This window comes from Takifugu rubripes, chromosome 12 (genome assembly GCF_901000725.2).
Source record: "Takifugu rubripes chromosome 12, fTakRub1.2, whole genome shotgun sequence".
NCBI classification, from domain to species: domain Eukaryota; kingdom Metazoa; phylum Chordata; class Actinopteri; order Tetraodontiformes; family Tetraodontidae; genus Takifugu; species Takifugu rubripes.
The window spans coordinates 10,525,955-10,544,644 of NC_042296.1; the positions used below are offsets into that span (position 1 = coordinate 10,525,955).

The following is an 18,690-nucleotide window of genomic DNA, read 5'->3' on the forward strand; positions in this document are numbered from 1 at the left end:
ATGGATGATGGGAGGATGGATGGAGGGATTAATGGTTGGATGGAGGGGGGGAAAGAAGGATGGATGATGATGGAGGGATGGATGGCTGGGTGGAGGGAGGGAGGGAGGAGAGATGAGTGGATGGCTGGATGAAAGGATTAATGGATGGATTAATGGGTGGATGCATGGAGGGGTTCATGGATGGATGTAGGGAGGAAGAGAATGATGGGTGAATGGATGGATGATGGGAGGATGGATGGAGGGATTAATGGTTGGATGGAGGGGGGGAAAGAAGGATGGATGATGATGGAGGGATGGATGGATGATGATGGATGGATGAATGGATGGATGATGATGGAGGGATGGATGATGGACGAATGGTCTTATCAATGTATTATCAGTCGTTCTGCCCCTCCCTGTAATCACAGAGAGGTCAGACCTGATCCTTCAGTACTTCCTCTGGTACTCCTACTTTGATTTCTCCTGGCTGGGATACATTTCCGTGGCAACGGCGGCATGTACCATGGCAGATGTCTCTCACTGTGCGATTAGTCAGCGTCAAGTAGGCGGTGAAAACAGGTGACACATTTATTTGCGGGCCTGCATGATTAGTCATCATTTGTCCAAATGTTGCTTCTCCTCACTTTTGCATCCAGGAGGTCTTGGTTTCAAATCTGAGCGACGGTTTTAGGAGCGGAGGTCGGTCCCCCCCCCTCCCTTCCACCAGTGGAACCGTCCATCCTCAGTCCTCATACACAGGTGTCCTGCAGAGGGAACGTCCACCGTCGGATTCCCTTTTATATTCGTATTAGCTTGCAGAAAATCAATGTTTGCCTGGAGAAATGACACAATAACACGTGATAAAAGGAAACAGGATGCATTTTTACTGACTTCACCACCGGTGGTATATTTAGAAATATACTGATCACATTTTTATTTGCAGTTTTACACATAGAAACTGAAGCATGATGAAAGCAGTCATGGAATTCTAATAAATCACCGTATTTCTTCTCTTTAGTTTTGGCCGAGGTTTATTTTATTTGACGTGTGTCTGCACATCTGTTCCAAGAACAAATTTGCTCCGAGCTCACAATAGAAGTTTGGAATATTTTCCAAAAACAACAACTTTGTTTTGGTTTTGTTTTGTTTTTTTCTAATTTTACAAGAGTGTTGTCCATTCTTGTTGATAAAAGAGAATAAAAATCAATCCCAGTGTGTCCTTTGTCAGCTCTTGGTTTGTTTTCAAGGCTCGCTTTAATTTTCAAGGCCATCTTCCAGGGTCAGTGCCCTTCTGTTAGCAGCGTCATTTACTTTCATACCTGGGTAGAAGAAAAGGAAACAACATGTTCCGATGAGTTTCCATCAGTTGGAAGAAAATAAAGATGGACTCGGTACAAATCGTTGCCTTACGATTATCGTTAATGTTCCTCAATAGATTTGACTGTTTAGCCAAAAGTGAAATTGTCCAAAAGGTAAATGGGGGCAAAATGGACTGGTTATACTGGGATATTTGTATAAACATGACAGACACACACTAATCCCCCAAGTTTTCTGTTTTGTCCCTCATCAAAGATGCAGAACTGCCATCTGCCAGCCGGTAGCAACGGCCGACACAGCTCTGTCGTCACACTTGCTCTAATGTTTAATGTGCGTTCTAACTGCTCCTGACTGCCGGGTATACGGGGACTGGCACCCATTCTGTAGCGGTTGTATTGATGGCTAATGAATGTATACACTGGTTTCCCCCCAGGTGGTACTTAGCTATGTTCTCCAGAGTGGTTCTTTCCACATAGCACAAATTTTGATTAATATTCATCATATGGCCCCTCGTTGCCTGCAGTTTTCCTGTCAGTATCCATTGGGCCCTACACCTATTTTGACATTAGCATTGTATCCATTTACACTCAGCTGGTTTGATACAAAGCATGTTCAGCCGTGCAGAGGGTCAGGAGGCTCGCCGTAGCAGCGGCAGGTAGAGGCTCCCTGCTGGGAATCTAGGAGTCTTCTCATGTATGTAGACCCCCAACTGGTAAATATACATTTACCCGACAGCGCTGGCACTCGCTGAAGCACACAAATACGTAACTGAAGGTTATTTATGAAAATAGCTTTTTATCTATTAGTATATGAAAAACATGTACATGTTTATGTCAGCAGAGAGCAAATTTGTGTTGTTAGTTTGTGCACCAGAAATAGTTGTGAAAATGGCACAGACATTTGTTGCAGTCCCAATGTACACCAGGGGGGCGCTGTCGCCTTCTGTTAACTAAACTGAGAGGGATTTTTGTGCATTTTAGAACACACTTTAATTATATTTGTATTGTTCACATGTAGAAGAACTTTAATGAGCTTTTAAGAAAGCTGAGGTGTGATAATGATTTTTTTTTTACTACTTTCCAAATGATATGCAGTCCTTTTTCATTGGAATATAAATGACTACCGCTTGAAGGGCAAACATATTTATTCTTCACGGTCTTTGCTGACATTGAACCATCTCATGGGGAAACTCTAGAAGACGGAGCACCCACAAAGTTCTCCACCCACAATAGATGACGTGGCTTGTGGCTCTGCAGCCTCAACCATCCTGTCTGTTGAGTGAAGGAAATTAATTCCTCTTTACCGCCTGCAGATACTCACTTTTGCTCAACCCTGCTGCTGTTATCATTAGTTGGTCTTTACTCCTCTCCCACACAAACTGAACGCTAACAGTGCGCACATAACATGATGTGACTGGGGACACAAAAATGTACAAAATAACCCAAAGACATGAATTCCTGTCAGAGTTTATCCAGGGCAAATGATTTGTTATCCCTCAATGCTTCAAATGTTACATCATGTTTGTTTGGGTTAGGGTTAACTGATTGCTTTTCAGATTACATATTGCATCCAGATACTGATGCACCTCAATCGTTATTAGGAAGCATTAAAGTCAGTGAGAAACAAAATGCAATCATGGGTAACATGTCAGTAAGAGCATTTTAATGCATGCAGCTATTCAGATTCTGGGTGCTGGTGCACATGCTAATGGTGGCTAATATTCCTTCAATTTAGTCAACTTTTGACTCTTCCTCTTTTTGTTAGTTAGCTTTAAAGAGAAATATTCTATTATGAGCCTGAAATTTCTGATGAAAGTGCCCTCTGTTCAGCAGCAGCATGTGGCCGGGCCCCATCACACTGGCCCCTAATTTAAACTCCTCTCCGGCCCACTTTGAATGTCACCAAAATTATTCTGCTCCAAGCCGCTGCACAAACATACGGCACGGCTAATTTACAATTTAGACTAATCTACAATAACAATTGGCTGTTTGTGCTAGTGGCTGTTAAGGACCAGATAACAGCAATCCAATGACCATAAAAGCACAGTGAGTGAAGCATCCGTAACGTGGAGAACACAAATGAAAGAGTGCACTTGAAGCTCAAGTGCACTAAAGTATAAATGGGTTCAATTAAGAGCTGGGTAGCAAAATACATACTGAACATATGAGCAGGACCACACTGGACATGTGGTAGTTCCACTGCTTCCAGTTGAATTACAATGACTTCAGTTGTGTTTTTTTTCATATTTTCTTTTGTCTTCTATGTTGATAAATTTGAAGAATATCTAAGTTGATTTTCTAAAAATCATCTAGCCTTTTTTCAAGCTTACAAACCCCCTCTTTGCCCTGTTCTCCTGCCCATTAATGCCATTTGATGTGCTTGTTCTCAGGAGCATAACAACAGACCTGGTGTGCAGCGGTTGGACAGTGTGAACTACAGTTAGCGTGACAGTCGCACATATTCAGGCTAAAACTATAAGTAAGACCATTCTGAGATGTTTTTTAATGTTGCAGATACTTGTAAGACATAATGAGTAAATCCTCACTTTAAGGTGAATTTGAACAAATGCTAATATGTGCACACATATACAGCATAACTGAATCTTGGAATACTAACTCTAAGCTACCTACTCACCAGTGCCGTCGCTCTGGCCACCAGCATCTGTAAACAAAGACAATTTATTATATTTTCTCATTTCAAACAAATTAAAGAACTATTCAAAGACACCTCTGGCCTACAGCGCCCACATATTTACATCATGCACGTGTCCATGCTCCAGATCACATTGGCAACACTCGAACAAATGACTGTATTCCAGCGTTTTGGAACCAGTTGTTTGTTGGTTGAGTTGACTTTTTATTTAATTACCAGACAAGGAAATCCGTTTAGACTTGAATTCCCAGGCCCACTAAAGGAGAATTAAAGTGTTTCCCAAAGTTTTCGGAGAAGAAAACGTAATTTTCCTTTCATGGTGATTGGTTTTGTCTCTGAACGAGAACGAGGAAAGCTTACGCTCTCCTCGAGTAAATCATCTGAAGTAGCAATAGGCAGCGTCGCTCCGAAGAGAACAGCTAGAGCTTTACTTCTTTAATACATTTGGTATATTGGTGGAATTGAGCAGAGTGTATATATTATTTCAGTGCTGCACTTTGGTGACTGCATCCAACTGCTGAGAGCTTATTCTGTGTGTTGTCACTGCAGCGTGAAAGAGAGTAATGATGCCATCAGTGGAAATGGTGCCTTCAGGGACACAACAAATGCATGCGTCAGATTAAATGGAAATTGAGAAAAACACAAAGAACATGTCTTTGCTTTTTCCTCCCTCAGCAGCTTGCTTATGATCATTTGTAAGTCATTGTATTGCCCTATGAAGGTGACACGGTGATTTAAACATCTGCAGACACTTGAAGTAAAGATGGGTAACATTCACGATACGTTTGCTGGAAGTGAATTTTCAGCAATGATATACTTACTTCAGGACATGTCCATAAGTTACAACGTTACCAGGCTAATTGCTAGTTTGGCTTAAACTTTTTTGTATCATATTGAAGTTCTATTTTTTTAAGTAAATAACAAGTGGGAAAGGTTTGTGACTGACAGAACGTATGTTCAAACCCATAATGCAGGTATTTCCCCGAATAGACCTTCCAAAATCAATACATCACCCCCTCTGTTGAAAGCCAGGTCCCTGCAGGCCACTTTCTGTAGGACCAAGATCTACCACACCAGGCATGATCCAGGGTGCACTCTGAGACAATCTAGCACACAGGTGTCAGATGCTTGCAGGTAAAGTGGTCAGGTGGCTGATATAGTTACAGAAACTGCTGCACCCGTCTTATTGTACTGGACACTCTGACGTCAAAGTGGGACACACCTCCAAAGGTGGGGGAGGATGACCATGCTGAGATCCTGTGGGACACCCCTGATGCAGACTGACATACAGGTGAACCTGCTGGACATCATGCTGGTGGACAAAGAGGAGAGAAGGGCTGTAGCCACACACCTGTCAGGTCCCAACGACAGCAACATCGGGAAGAAGGAGCAGGAGAAATCCCAGTGAAGACAACAGCCCTTGTAGTCATCACAGGACTGAGGAAGAAGAGGAACATCACAGGGAACATCTAAATGCTGTAGGACCCTCAAGCTCTCAGGAGGCCCCACCAGGGATGAAGGACAGCCCAGGGAAAGAGCTAATATCCAACAGAAGTCACATGAACTCATGATTTAATCACATTTGTGTTTCTGAACACAGCAGAAAAATGTCCACTCGTTCCACGTACAGATACTTCTGTGGTGTCGTCATAAGCATTCGATGCATCATACAGAGCTGAATCGGCGCGGTGTCCCTGGGCGGTCTTTAACCTGACAAGCGGTGTGTGTGTTTGACGATCTCAGGGTCGGGACAGAAGGTGACACGCAGCGCCGCCCTCTCATCGCAGAGCTGCTCACAGTTGGCGAGGGAAGGAGGAGAGAAATAAGAATCCATTACCGCTCTTGCAAAGGGAAATGAGACTTGTCAGTGTGCATGAACCATTGTGTCATGTGAGGTTATTCACAAGGAGAGAAGAGTAAATACGTTTCCATCCCTCACGCTGGCATCTACAATACCTCTGTCTTCCCCACTGCCGAGTCATCACATTTCTTCAGAAAAATGAGATCCACGGTGCCGTGAAGACTGATAATCCTCCTTAACCTCAGCCTTGGAAACACTCACCTCCAGAGCGCAGCTCAACCCTATTATCTGGGCTCCTTGAGCTCTCTTACATCTCTTACATCTTCCACTGAAGTGCTGTTAACTGTGAAGACGCCTACTCTGTAGTCTTCATCAGACAATCTGTCAGGGGCCTCGTTTCATTCAAGTACGCTTTAACGTGCGCTCCGCAAGCCAGTTTTTAGCTTATAGTGCTTCAATAGTGCCTGTCCTGTAACGAACATTTATCATTCACTGAAGTCACCCCAACAACACATCCTAATGTGGTAACAGGGCAGGTTGAGGAAACTCTGGTGCTCTGAGGGACACTTAAAATGAAGGATCGGTGCAGATATTTACAGCTTAAGAATGAGCTCCTCCTCTTAGACTGTGCACAATATGTCCTGTAATTATGAGCTTGTTATGAGGCATTCTATAATAAGCCAATTAAAGCATTGTGATTCAATCAATGACTTTGTTAATTATCTTATTCTCATAATTGAGGCACAACTATGAACACCATATGCTCGCCATATGTGTTTTTCTGTAACCTTTAATCATTTCACATTCTTTGTAAGACATTTATGCTTGAAACTCTTCAGCCGCCTGATAGTGCTATATTCATGTCAGCGCAGTCGGAGAGACGGGTTCAGTAGCCCCAATAACAATGAGGAAGATGAAACAGCGTAGGTTCTCCATCCACCTGTGATTTAAAGAGCAGCGTGGACAGTTCAGAACACGCACCGACGTGTGTCAAACACACGCTAAAATGCTGAAAATCTCGCTGTTTATAGTGGGGCCATAGGTCTTCGGGCTCTCGGTATCACAAGGTTGTGTAGCATTAATCAAGTCAGTGAGGAACCTGTTTACTCGATCTGTCTCTGCGTGGGTAAATGTGCATGTTCTCCAGCCTAAAGGATGTTCATCCATCCCATCCTGACAATGAGATTTCTGTGGAACACCTTCATTAAAGTCTCCTGATCTTCAAACTTAACCAAATTTAAACAATAGGGTTAAAGGGCTGATGGTCAGAGTCAGACTGGCTTCAGATGTCCACAGTGATGGAGAGGCAATGTATGGTCACTTCAATGTATAGTATGGTTGCAATAAAGAGGGGATTTGATATCATCAACCCTCCAGTATAGGGCAGCATCTGTGTTTGAGGAATGCCCGTAGTTGGATTCATGTGTGAAGGTTATTGTGATAGAGTTGGACCATGTGACCATGTTCCCAGTGATGGGGCAGCCACAGTGGTCCTGGGAACGAGAGACCGGATGAAATCCTCCAACTAAATAAATGAACGCTGCAGCTATTTTGAAGCTGAAGTGTGAATGCATCATCTTGAGCCTTGCAGAGTTCCAAGCCACAGCAGCCACATGTGGGAATACCTCCCCCTCCTCACCCGCCACCCCCCCCCACACACACACATACACACACACACACACTCTGAATTTTCTGCTTTCTCCCATCTTTCATACAGTAGCGGCCTCCATTCTGAGTGTTTTGTGTGAACTGAACCCTCTTTGCGGTTTCCTCCAACTTCTATTATAATAACAAGTATTTGAACATTCCTGCTTGGTGGAACGTGCAATTGCAAAAGTTTGGAGGATACTATTAAGTTCATCTGGCATCTCGCACTTTCTAAGCTACTGTGTAATATTAAAGGCTAAATTGCTTTTAAAAACTGTTGTCAGGTTACATAATCAGCGCCTGAAAAGATCCTAGTGAGTCAGGGAACAGAGAGGCAGCATATCCAGCTATTGAGGAATGAGAGTGGGAAGCAGATGGAATGAGACCACAGGTTCTGAGAGGACAGATCTGTGTTTGGTGCAGCAGTCTTTGATGTGGACAGGTGTCAAACCTGGACGGGAGGAGTTAGCTCCAACCAACCGTCCACACCAGGTTGGACTAGAGCAGGAGCTCAGGTGTCAGGACAAGGCCAGGAGAGTCCCTGCAGGTCATCAGGCATCAACTAACGGAATAAAGGCTCAGTCCAAGATGTCGACATGATCCGTCCCGAGATTCCGTCCTGACGCGCTGACGATAATAAAATCCTGTCGAGAAGCCTTCTTCCTCGCGTCTTCACTAACAGCAGTTTCTGAGCACAGGAGATTTCACCAGTGTTCACCAGTGTTCACCAGTGTTCACCAGTGTTCACCAGTGTTCACCAGTGTTCACCAGTGTTGAGTGATCAATAAAGTTGAGGAGATTTTACATTTTATGTGTTTTCAGTACTTGAATGATCACAATCGCTATATGAGAAACTACCACTACTACTACTACTAACACTACTACTACTACTACTAACACTACTACTACTACTAACACCACTACTACTACTAACACTACTACTACTACTACTACTACTGCAAATTACAGAGTGCTGAACTTTTTCTCTGGAGCAAATTCTACTGTTATCGCGCCAGGGATGATTCCTCTCAGCGAAACGACTTCCTCATCTTCAAATTACAATTAATGGAGGAAAATGCAAAATAAAATACAAATTGAAGCTCCTCTAATTGGAAACACAAATATAGTGTGAGAGACCAAATACTGGAATTCGGGGTCAAACGTGCAGCTCCATGGTTGGTCCGTGGTTGGTTCCTGATTGGATCCTGGTTGGTCCCTGGTTGGTCCGTGGTTGGTCCCTGGTTGGTCCCTGGTTGGTTCCTGGTTGGTTCCTCTGGTGCTGAGTTGGACAGTTTGTGTGCGCAGATGTTTGTGCAACGGTGCTGTTGAGCAGCACTTTATTCAGAGCGCAGATGCATCCTAATCATTGTTGTGGTTTCTAGTGTTTCACCTCAATCAAACCACTAACTAACTACCGCTGGTGTCTAAGCCTTCAGCCACGGAGACAAATAACTCCATCAGTGCAAATTCATCTCCTAGCTTTGCTGCTAAACACCCTCAGTCATCATCAGTCACACAAGATGTAAAGGAATAAAGAACTGACCCTGTGTGTGTTCTCTGTACGGAGTACCATAATACTCATTCTACTAGCAAAGTGGGGACATTTTGGCTGGTCCTCACAACTTAAAGGACTGTTTGAGGGTTAAGATGTGTGTTTAGGGTTGGGCTTAGAGAAGGGGTTAGGGTTATGGGGTTAGAAGCTGGGGCTAGGGAATGCATTATGTCAGTGAAAGTCCTCACAAAGCTAGAAGTACAATGTTGTGTTTGTGTGTGTGTGACCCTGAAAATATATACAAACTTAGAAGTCAGAACCAAGGCTGTGTTTGGAGCCACGACTCCTCCGTCTGCAGTATAAAATAGACTCATTTCCTTCACCTCAGTGGAATTTGCTGATCGGGAGCTTGAAGAGATAGATGGAGCGAAGGAGAAACCTCCCCTCAGTTGTTTATGTTGTTGAGCAGGCGGTTTTGCTTGGAGGTGCAGAAATAGATGGCCTATTTTGAACACTCACAAAGACGAGACCCCGTAAATCTCAACCCAGGACCGTTCAGAATCCAACCTGAGACGCCCGCCAGGTGCCAGTGCCCAAATATGTGCAGCAATGGCCGTGCGAACGCCTAAATCAACAGGATGAGCTGCAAGACGGATGCGAATGTCTGGGTTTTTCACTTTGTAGGGGCAAATATGACAAATCACTATTAATAATTCATCATTCTGGTGTTTATTTGTTTTTTTTGTTTTTTTTAAAGAAAGGAACCGTGTCAACAAGACTGAAGAGATTGTGTTTTTATTCCACCTTCAGAGAAAGAGTTTCTAAAGTCTCATGAGGACAATTCTGCTCTTTCAGGATAGAATTACAATTTAGTTTCGGAAGAATTTCCTTTCGCCACCTGAAAACATGCCATATAGGCTTTTATTCCTCTACAACACAATTATCAAGTTTTATGACATCTTTATTCCTGTTTTTTAGTGTTCCCTCCACATGTCTGATATGTAATGACCCTTATACGTTATTGTAAAAGGTCACTGAAGTCACTTTCACCTCTCCAGGACATTTTTTTCTTGCTGCTGATTTGTGACATTGAGGCTGAAGAGAATTGTGCTTTCTGAGTGGTTGAATGAACAGTTTCATCCCTCGCAGACACGAGGGATTATGGTGCTTCCACAGAGCCTGATGAATGATCGGGATTAGGAGGGCTTTGCAACAATACGCACCTTTGTTCTAATCTGCATTACAACAGACAAAGATCCTCGACTGTAAAGTCATTAAAAGTCATCTTTAAGATAGAGGGAAAACTGAGTTTGTCCACAGATTATTGTACCTGAAATTCATTTTATCGTGATCTTGTATTCAGTAGTTTCCAGAAGCGACCCTGGAACCTTCTGCCAGATTGAAGGCACATTATATAAATTGATGACTGCCAAAAGTCCTGTGGTTAGCACGCTCGCGTCGTAGCATCACGGTCCTGGGCTCTAGCCCCACTAAAGCCTCCCATGGTGCGTTGTCCTGCTGTCCAGGATGTGTTCCTACCTGGCTGGTTACAACCACAAGAGACCCCACAACCCGCTGTGGCCCTGGTCAGGAATAAGTGGAGCTTCATAGAAAATGGATGGTTGGATTGGTCTTAGCTTCATCAGCATTTAGGATGTGGTGAAACCTCTGCGGTCCAGCCTCTTCAAAGTTTAAAGGACAGAAGTGACAGGAAACAACAGTTTGCACATTTTCCCTGAGACGTGCAGAGCAGAGAGAAGTTTCTGGCACGCTGAGATGAAAGGAGCAGGACAGGTGAGCAGGTGTGATGCATGAGACTGAGAGAATCTGATGATCCAGACATTTTACTACCTGTCTCTGAGAGGCTGCTCATCTATTAAAGATGGCAAATCGCATTCATCATCCACACACTTGACACCAGAGACAGGGCTGCAGGAGGAATGGCTCGCATCTTTTCTTTCACATCGGAATTAGGGACGAACACTGGTTCTCTAAACGCAGACACATCCGTCTTTGGTGACCTCTGGCACGCCCGATCTCAGAGGAAGCATGCTGGAAACGAAGGGATGAATCCTTATTTCAAATAACCAAAAGGAAAAAAATCTAATAAAAGGATAAGAAAGAGAATGAGCAAGATCAAAGAAGGGAAGGAGGCGTCTCCAGTCCAAGAAGCAGCATATTATTTCTCACTTTGGAGGTAATCTCAGACGTTTGAAATGCACGATAAACAATTTTGGACCGAGAATGGATCCTTGGGGTACTCCACATGTGATTTAAAATCAAGATGAATTAAACGACTTACCTAATTCAATGAGACCCACCTGATACCTGTCACACCTGTCTAATTTATCCAATAACAAATTGTGTTTGATGGTGTCAAAGGCTATTTTTAGGTCAATAAACTCAAAATAAACTATATAAGACTCTCTGTTATCAAACGCTGCTTTTTTAATTGTGCTTACAAACCCTTCAAACAATAAAAATCGGTGCGACTCGCTGAATTTCACAGAATATTTGCTTCCCACTTGCCGGCCTAGTTTAATATTTGATCAACATAAAACTAGTAACTGGTCAGATTTTTGAGTGGAGAAAATCTCACTGGTTGCCTCTCACACACACACCACCATACCTGCACACGCACAAAGTTACGCACACATAAACTTCTCGTGATTACAATTTCTATTGCCGCACATTCCACACTGGTGTCAGACAGGCATTCATGTGCCCGTCTGTTTAATTCTAGTTGAATGATTATAGTAATTATGCAAAAGAAAAGCCTGTTCTGACTAATCTGTCCTTTCCTCTGCCCGGATGCAGAAACACTGTTGGCTGAAGAATTAAAGAGCTACTCACGCAGTTGACAAATATGTTTGCATAAAGGTGCAGTACCGCCATCCTGCACGGTTCTGAAGCGATCTTTCATCATTTCTACATAGTGTGTGTGTGTGTGTGTGTGTGAAGGTATTTGAAATGAAGCTGTTTCTTTCTGTAAACTACCCTTGAAATTAAGTTGTCAACAGTCAAGTTCTGGTGTGAGTGTGGGCGTCTGCATATGTGTTCATACTTACATATAGACATCTGAGTGTGTGTGTGCATCTGTGTGCGTGTGTGTGTGGTTTTGTAACCACCGTCAGACAACAGAGGAGGGTGGGGGATTTGTTGAATCTTTGGAACATGCTGACAGCCTGTCAGGGCCCTCCCACGACTGGAGTGAAATCAGCCTTTTGTGCTGTGTGGTCCCTCTGCAGCGATAAGCCTCGGAACTAATACACTTACAGTGAGTGCACGCATCTTTGTGTGCACGGGGGTGGTGGGGGGGGGTAGGGTTTGGTGGTAGGGGCTTGGTGATATTTTCTTCAAATCCTTTGTTTATTGGGGAACCACATTTCATGGTTGTATAGCCATAACTGAAAATTCTAACACCCAGCAGCTGTATCTATGATGCTTTAGGAGGAGACAGTGATAATTAATCTGGGAGCAGAGTTAAGATGAGTTTTGGGGACTAAAGATGAGACAAGGACACATTTCTGATTATTTAATAAGTCCAGGGAACTACAAAAAGGTCAAGGAAAAGAATGTTCTCTCATTTTACCTTCTTACTTTTTCAACTTCTTAAATTTACCTGTTAGTGAATCTGTCTATACTTTCAGATGCGAACACGCACACACACCCTCACCCTCACGTTTGCACACACCACCTGTTGTGGGGTGAGTGGAGAACTTCCATCTATATTTGTCTTTATGTGATCTGCCTGAGCTCGAAATGTCGCCCGTCTCCCTTATCTGCCTGTGTCATCCTCGCTGCCCTTACCCTGCATCTGAAGTACGTTTGTGTGTGTGTGTGTGTGTGTGTGTGTGTACACATTGACAAACCTCTACCCACCTCCTTGTGCGACGCCTCCAAGCTGAAGACGTTGAACTGATTTTCTCGTGCCATTTTATAATTGTCTCTTCTCTTTCTTCATTCTCCTCCCTCCATCTCCTTCCCTCTCTTTTATGCTGCCTCTCTTATCTCTCTCCTCTCTCCTTTTTTTTTAAATTCCGTCCCTCTGATCCATTTTTTGCGGCTCACTGTGCTCTGGCTCGTTATCTCTCTTTCTTTCACTCTTTCATTTTGTTTGATCTCAACTTCTTAATTTCCTCTTTCATCTGCGTCACTCTGGATTCAGTTCCTCCCTCGTTCCTGCTCTTCCTCTGATGGCTGTCATTGTTTCTTCTTTTGCCTGAGGTTGTAGGTGTGTCCATGCCAACATGAACTTACAGACGTTATTAAAAGCTCCAGGATAAATGCCAGCAACTTAGCTTTATCCTGCACAGCTAGGACCCAAACTAAGAAGAGACGTGACTCTGTGGGGGGGCTGCTGGGACTGATAAAATATCTCCTTCTCTCGTTTGACCTCGACGTTCATTCCATATGTGATGACTGTAAATCTATTTTTATTATCTTTGTCTCTGCAGCCTCTCTGGAGTGCAGCCCGTCTTCACCCTAACCCGGCAGGGCAGGGTTTCCCGTCCTCAAAGATGACCCCCACCTCATCAGCATTCACCCAACATGTGACTTCTTCATGGAATATCGCTGCTTCTGTCTCTGTCCTCATCTTCTGCAAAGACAAATGAAGGAAATAATAATGATAATAATAAAAACAGACTTCTTCCAGTAGAATCTCACAAGTTCAGATCTGTTGTGTCCTTGTCCAAACAACCCCTCCCAACTTCCTGGAATGAAACCCACTGTTTCCATTACCGGCTTCACGTTTGCAGCCAAAGCCCCACCATTCACCCCCCCCACCCCCCACCCCTCCATCACCAATGTGCGTGGGTATTGCAATGGGCGTTGTAACACCTGAGTCCTGAGTGTGGACAGGTCCTGTTCCCTGTCTCACTGTATATGTTTGACCCAGTTGGGTTTCTTAGTTATCATTGGGGGCGTCGCCAGAACCCAGGTGGGCCACGCCCATTTTCACACAGGCCGCACCCTCAGCTGAATCCATCTATCAGTCAGTTCATGCAAAAATATTTTTGAGTTTTGATCAGTGTCAAATGTCCTGTGGGAGCCAGTTCCAGAGGTGAGAGGCCAAATGTCTGAAGGCTCGTTGGACACGAGCAGATGGGATGGCTGGAGGAAGAGGACATGGATGTGGACGTGGAGCACATCAGAGGGATACGGAGGGGGGGGGGGGCGGTTGGTGATGGACTTGAATGTGAGAACCAGGAGGGAGAAGCTCACAGACCGGGACAGAACTGCTGCTGGGGGAGAGATGGATGCAGCTGGGATACATATGGAAGATCGTGTTTATGATACCTATTTAAATGTCTACTCTTCACATGTTCATGCAGGGAGGTGTTCAGGGACAGTTAAGGCTTCTTACTTTTGCACAAACTTTTCTGTCAGTGACACAAATCCTTTCCATTCTGCTCACGGGGGCTTTTTGGTCGCGGCGTGTTGGGCCGAAAGGGGCTTTGATCAATGTAGAGGAGTCATTTGCCAAACTGGAGCACAGTAAATGAACTTCCTGCTCCTGGCCCAACATGCGTGTCTGGTGAAATACGAGAAATGTCAGCTTGTTATCTACAAATGTTGGATTTAACTGGACGTGACCTGAATCTCCCTAAAAAGAGTGATTGGTTGGTAGAGGGACGTCCATCTGGTGTCATCGTATATAACCATCGGTTGTTTAAAAGTTATCGACTTCGTCCAGAATGTTAAATTCTTTCTTTTCACAATGGTCCTATTTTTCAGACAGCATTTTGGACCTTGTTGTCGCAACATAATGATTTATGTCTCCCTATTTATCATTTCCAGGTAGCATCATACCTTTTCTATGTCTTCCTCTCAGCAAATTGCATAAAACTGTTATTTCTCCAGTTCTGATGCTGCCAGTGTGATCCTGTCCAAAACTCTAGTCCAGGCCTGGTTTTGGTGCTTGCCCCAGTCTGCACCACTTTTCATACTTTCGGTTTTGGCCACGCGAGAGTCCTTAGCAAACTAGTTCTGGGTAGAGGCATCCTGGGGCTTTTCTGGCTCATCCAAGCACAAAGAATTTGCCATCATTGGTATTGGCTAGAAGGAATCAGACCTGCAATCATCCACATGTAATCTCATGGTCAGAATGTGGCCTATTAGCTCCTTCGCTTTGATGTGTTTTCTCCCATGAGCACTTTGCTGGCAGACCACAGAAGCCTGAGAATTTCAGGACCACAAGGATTTATCTCCGAATTCTCGTAAATTTCCCCACCACGGCAACTATCACCAAGTGTCTGTCCCGCTCTCTGCATGGCCATCGCTCCTGTTGGATCAGCAGTTCGGCAACAGCTCGCCTGGGATCAAACGCTGTCTTTGCTTTACCCCCGTTTAGCCTAAAATGGGAGGTGGGAGGGAGGACACTCGTCCTCTTTGTCCCAGCCGGTAGGTAAACTGGAACAAAGCAGGCAGGAGCGGCTGAGCCGGCGCAGGGATTTACCAGACGCTGACTTCTGCAGCAGTAATGAGAGAAGGAGAAAAGACTTGCAGATAACAAAATGAGAGCCTTTTCATTTCCTTCCCTTCATATTGCTCACTCTTTATTGCTCTGTCTGCTTTCCATGTCAGTGCTTACTACTATTTTTAGAAGCAATATATTGAAAATAGATATGGAGGTGTGCAGTGTCCAAACAAAACCTGTCACCCTCAGCCTCTGGAGCCCCCCTCCCCTCCCCCCGTCGGTGTGAATAATGGCCATTCACTGTTGATATTGTAGCTACCTTGATTGCACTTAAAAGCACATGTGTCCGCATCACGCAGAGCAGCTGTTTTGGGACCGCCGTCGTCTTCTCTGTATATACAGTATGTGTCTAAGTGTATTCTCACGATGTAGCTGCAAATAATGACCTCTTTATTCAGCTTCTGATGTCCACTGTCATTATTTATCACAAGATTACGACGAGAGAATGACATGACCGAGGGCCTAGCCTGAGCTGTTGTCGTGGTAACAACATCCTTCCTCTCCTGGGTGGGTTGTGTCAAGCAACGGAGCATCGAAAGAGGTCAACGTCGGCCCATGAGAGCTACTCTGCCATAATGGGATTTTATTTGTACAAGCGTCCCGGTGTGAGCAGCCGTGCCTTGTTTGGATAGAGTCTGTAGGCTAATACAGCCAAATCCTGCAAGCAGATTGAACCGTATTGATCAGTTCAGGGCTTACAGTCGGGATTACAAAATCCTGAAGGTGTGTGTGTGTGTGTGTGTGTGTGTCTCTGTGACAGTCACGTAGGAATGGAGCTGTTCGCTCTAAAACACGAGTGGCTATTTCACGGTCCAGCGGAGGAGCCGTGTCCGCGTCTGTCAAGGCCTGAGCAGGAAGAGGACTGAAAACTGCCAGTACGCAGCCGCTTGGTCTGAGCTCTGCACCATCCGTGCGAATGCAACAAAATCAGCCGATCAAGGTCCGCAACAAAGTTTGTGTTGAGTTTCATCCTGCCTCCTGTGACCTCAGATCACCACACTTTTAGTCTCCTCTTTCACTTCCTCTTACGAGCTGTAGGGAATAAAAACGACTTCTTTATTCACCACGTAACGGTTGCTGTGTTTGTGAACGTGCTGGCAGTGTTTACCACGTAGTACCATTATTTACCTTTTTTTTTTTTTGTAGTACCATTATAGTAATAATCGTTATTTTAGGGCGCAGTTGCCAAGCAACATTTAAAAAGCCTAGTTCAGAGGAACGTCCAGAACATTTGGGATTGTTGCACAGCCTGAATCCAGCGGATCCTGATGCTCATCATCCACATTCTCGTAATACACACCTGCAGAACATCAAGGGAAAACCGTTCCTCAAAGCTGTTTCCTGTCCTAGAGCTGCTGGTTGAAACACACCAGAGTACTTTTGGCAAGAAAAGGCTTAACACCCTCAAAAATTCTTCTCCATTTGTTTGCATTTAATCACCAAATTCCCCAAAGTTCTAAACAGCCATGATGCTGCTGCTCATCTCAAGGTGGGATATTTATCATCATGATTTGCCTAATAACAGCAAAAGTGGGACTCTTGTCCAGCGTAGCTGTGAAGACAGACGTCCACCACCTTCACTCTGCTCGGGCTAGAAAGCAGAACGAGGGCGACAGTTTGGTTCTTTTTTACACGAGTGTATTTGATAGAGATATCAAATACACATAGAGATATGATCAGAAGCGTGTGTGTGTGTGTGTTCAGATGAACGTGGTGCAGCTAAAGTGAATAGAAAACAAAGAGGAGCACTTACATGTGACCCACTTGCAGTGAATTTCATCAGATTTGGGATTCTGGCCCGATATAGAGCGTCAGGCTGGTTATTTAAACACGAACTCAACCCTGCACTTCAGCTTCAGAGTTCCATTTACTTTCCTCCTAAAGTCCTGAAGGCTATTTTGTTGTAGATTTGAGGCGGTGTTGTGTTGTGAAAAATCATTTTTATACATTGATTTCCTGCACCTCAGTGATTAACTGCTGACCTTTTCACCGTTACAGATTAGAACAGTTTGGGGAAATGCTCCCTAACAAATGCAGCCCAACACTGAGGCTTTATTAGAGTTGCCAACTCGGAGGGAATTGACCGTGCATGGCGGGATCTTTGCTTTGTGTTGCTGGTTCTGGTTAAACCAGCTCAAACCCCGTCAGCCCTGCCAAGGTGTCCGGGGACCTGCCCAAACTGGCTCGCACCATCGTCTGGGAGTCATTCACAGCGCTTTACTGGAACACACTCCTAAACACTCATGCACGCAGGGCGGTTACACAACACCAAAACACACGCACCGTTATTGCACAACACGTGCTTGAGATCCTGTTAAACATACACACATTTGTACTAAATGCCAGTGGAAAGTTCTTGTATAAAGGATTCAGAGGGTGGTGAATTGAGATGATACAAGAAAAACTGTTACGTTTTTATAAATACAAGGAGAAATTAGTACAAAGCTGTCCATCCATGATTATATACTGTATTATTTTACTCTGTCTAAGCTGCTTTTGTACCACTTTTTCTTGATACAGATTAACAATACTGTGGGGGTTTTAGCATCGCTGTAGCTAGCAAACATTTCTGATTGGAACTACTAAATATTGGGACTGTTTAAAATGTGTTTATGCAGCCGTGCCATCTCAGGTCAGCAATATTTAAGCAGGCTGGCTGAAATCTTGTTCCTGGAACTCAGAAAGAATGTGCACAAAAACCAACAGATTTAGAATCTCACCAGAATTTTTTTTACACAAGGCCAACTGCTGTTTTTTTGTTTTTTTTTTTGCTTTTAGTTACATGAAAGAAGTCTTAGAAGCCATTTTTAAATAATCCCACGTGTGATGGAAGACAGAACGTTGCACAAAATAGCAAATATGAAACAAGCGTAAAGCTTTTGATGAGCGATACAGGAACAGGTGTAGAAACAAGCAGGCAGCACTTGGATCCGTCATAAGAGGATATTAGTGAGACAGAAAAAGAGCTTTTGTTTTCTGCTCGCTGTGTTGTCAGTAAAAGGTTCCAGCCGCACAGCGCGGGGCTGAATCTGCCCTGGAAGTCCAGCGTAACCACGGAGACAGTGTTGAAAACACAGTGACGCATGTGCAGAGTTGAAATGCATCACGGTGGCAAATGCTTCACGTTCTCATTTTAACGACCTGCTGTAAAATATGTGCCAGTCTAGCACCAATTAACAGCTGGTGGTCCATCTCAACCCGAAAGGGAATTTTACCATCAAGTTCTTATGTACTGTTACTGTTGGTTGATTGATTTTAGGATTATTATTCTTTGCGAGCAGCGATCCCACAGTTTTGACTGTTAGCCAGCAACCAGAGGAT

At 44.1% G+C, this 18,690-nt stretch overlaps 1 protein-coding gene across 5 annotated transcripts in view; it reads left to right on the forward strand.

Moving 5' to 3' along the window:
• Positions 1-18,690, forward strand: part of samd12 (sterile alpha motif domain containing 12) — an 81,580-nt gene that overhangs the window by 45,886 nt on the left and 17,004 nt on the right. Inside the window, exon 6 of one of the 5 annotated variants that reach the window (XM_029845153.1) lies at positions 13,346-13,555. The exons of 3 other annotated variants lie outside the window; for them this stretch is intronic. In XM_029845153.1, the coding sequence (XP_029701013.1) occupies positions 13,346-13,377 (32 nt within the window). In that variant the 3' untranslated portion in view covers positions 13,378-13,555. Of the gene's footprint in view, positions 1-5,691; positions 6,323-13,345; positions 13,556-18,690 lie in introns of those variants that run through there. One more of the 5 variants, XM_029845152.1, reaches the window with a different exon arrangement.